General features: G+C 35.0%; 1 protein-coding gene across 1 annotated transcript in view; it reads right to left on the bottom strand.

Moving 5' to 3' along the window:
- rgs7a (regulator of G protein signaling 7a) overlaps nucleotides 1–1,983 on the bottom strand; it is a 61,961-nt gene that overhangs the window by 9,340 nt on the left and 50,638 nt on the right. The window contains exons 12-15 of the mRNA XM_016269917.1: nucleotides 1,638–1,748; nucleotides 1,422–1,547; nucleotides 1,107–1,293; nucleotides 895–984 (exon numbers count right to left, since the gene is read on the bottom strand). Coding sequence (XP_016125403.1) covers nucleotides 895–984; nucleotides 1,107–1,293; nucleotides 1,422–1,547; nucleotides 1,638–1,748 — 514 coding nt within the window. The remainder of the gene's footprint in view (nucleotides 1–894; nucleotides 985–1,106; nucleotides 1,294–1,421; nucleotides 1,548–1,637; nucleotides 1,749–1,983) is intronic.

Below are 1,983 nucleotides of genomic sequence, written 5' to 3'. Positions count from 1 at the left end.
TAGAAAGTGTGTTCTTGCATTTAAAAACAATTCGGACAAAAGAGTTGAGCTATTTTTCAATCAGGGCCCTAAAAACACGGCTCTAATAACATGTTCAATGCCATGCAAATAAATCAAACAAACAATACACTGACTCATATATTCAATGATTTACAAAAATAATATGCCGGATTTGGGTCTTTTCTCAGCAAATACTTTTATATACGATTAATTTAAAGCATTATTGAAAAGATAACTTCACATACACTACTGTTCAAAAGTTCAGAGTCAGTCCGATAAAAAAAGAATACTTTTATTCAGCAAGGACACATAACATTGACAGTAAAAGCGACATTCAAACGAATTTCAAATAAATGCTGTACTTTTGAACTTTCTATTCATCAAAGTATTTGTACTTTATTTTCCCCACAAAAATATTGAGCAGCAACTGTTCTCAACATCGATAAGAAATGATTTTGAGCAACAAATCAGCATATTAGAATGATTTATGAAGAATCATGTGACACTGAAGAGTAATGGAGTAACTAAAGTAATGGCTGCTGAAAAATTAAGCAGCAGGATTCAAATTCATATTACAGGATTACATTTTTTTTTATAGAATTTTTAGGATTCCGAAAATTCATATCACAGGATATAATTACATTTCTAAATGTATCAAAATAGAAACGTTATTTTAAATTGTAATGACAGTTCCCAATATTACTGTTTTTACTTTTTTTTTTTTTATAAAAAAATACAGTTTTTGTGAGACACCTTTAAAAAATATCTACAATTTTATCGACCCCAAACTTTTGAACAGTAGTATATCTGTATCAGGGCATATTTAATGTATTCAAGATGAGTTACTCTGTACTGATTATGACTGTACGTCAAATTGCTTCCCAAATGTTTTACCTTTTTCTTAGCCTGCAGAAGCTCCTGGTAGGCACTGGATCTAATAAAACGGCTGTAAGAGTCACTCTTCATCAGCTTATAGATGTGTTCCTGGGACACACACATTTACAGTTCATTTGCATGTTCATAAACTAAATTGTATGGCTTGTTTACATCAATTTTCATTAAAAAACCATAATCAGTGTAGCTGCTCAAAAACATAAGCTCCTCACCTGTGCATCCTCAAAAGCGTATCGTCCTGGGTCTTTGACATTCTGTGTGGTTTTGTCGTAGCTTTTCGAGTCAACGTTGATGGCACTGGGGGCTCCAGGAGCCAAAAACTCCTCCCAGATCTCCTGCACCCGTGTTGGCACCTCACGGATTGGCCTCCTCTTTAACTCTTGCACCGCCAGCCAGAATCTGAGTTTTGGATAACAACAGAGAATAAATTAACAATGAAAAAGTAGTTGCTCAATGGATCTGTAAGGTTTGTAGTACTGCTTCCCCACCAGCAGGGGGCATAAAGGGGAAGTGTACTGTAGGTGTACCTGAGGTTTTCCGAGCTAAATTCAGACTCCAGGAACTTGAGGAACTGCTCTCTCCCAACGGGATCTTTCAACACCTCGTCGATTCCAAAACCCCAGCGTCTAACTCTAGTCTGACCGGGTTCCTTACTGTTCACACATACACAACATATTATACAATACAGTACACATTTATCTGTAATACAATAATAATATTCACTGTGTGTGTCTGAAACAGACCTGGCCTCCATCTCCCAGAGCGTTGTGTCATCTGATATCCAGGGGTTGGATGGATCAGGAGTGGACAGGAAGGGGTCATAGTCTGAATACTGTTCAGTATAACTCAGCAAACTACAAGAAAATCACAAAAACCAAGTAAGGGATAAAAAGAGGAAAGAAAAGAGGTAGAAAAAGGATGATAATTATTAGCATTAATTCAGTTTTTACTTAATTTTCATTCTTTTATTATTAAATATTAGTACACGAAATGATTAGATAGGTTACATACACTACATATTTAAAAAAAAAACATGGATATTATAGTGTACATCTAATTATATCTAATTATATCGACATAGCACACATT

Source organism: Sinocyclocheilus grahami, unplaced genomic scaffold (assembly GCF_001515645.1).
Source record: "Sinocyclocheilus grahami isolate Dianchi unplaced genomic scaffold, SAMN03320097.WGS_v1.1 scaffold54.1, whole genome shotgun sequence".
Taxonomy (NCBI): Eukaryota; Metazoa; Chordata; class Actinopteri; order Cypriniformes; family Cyprinidae; genus Sinocyclocheilus; species Sinocyclocheilus grahami.
Note: the sequence above shows the minus strand (reverse complement) of the source record. Positions and strands in the feature narration are given on the sequence as shown.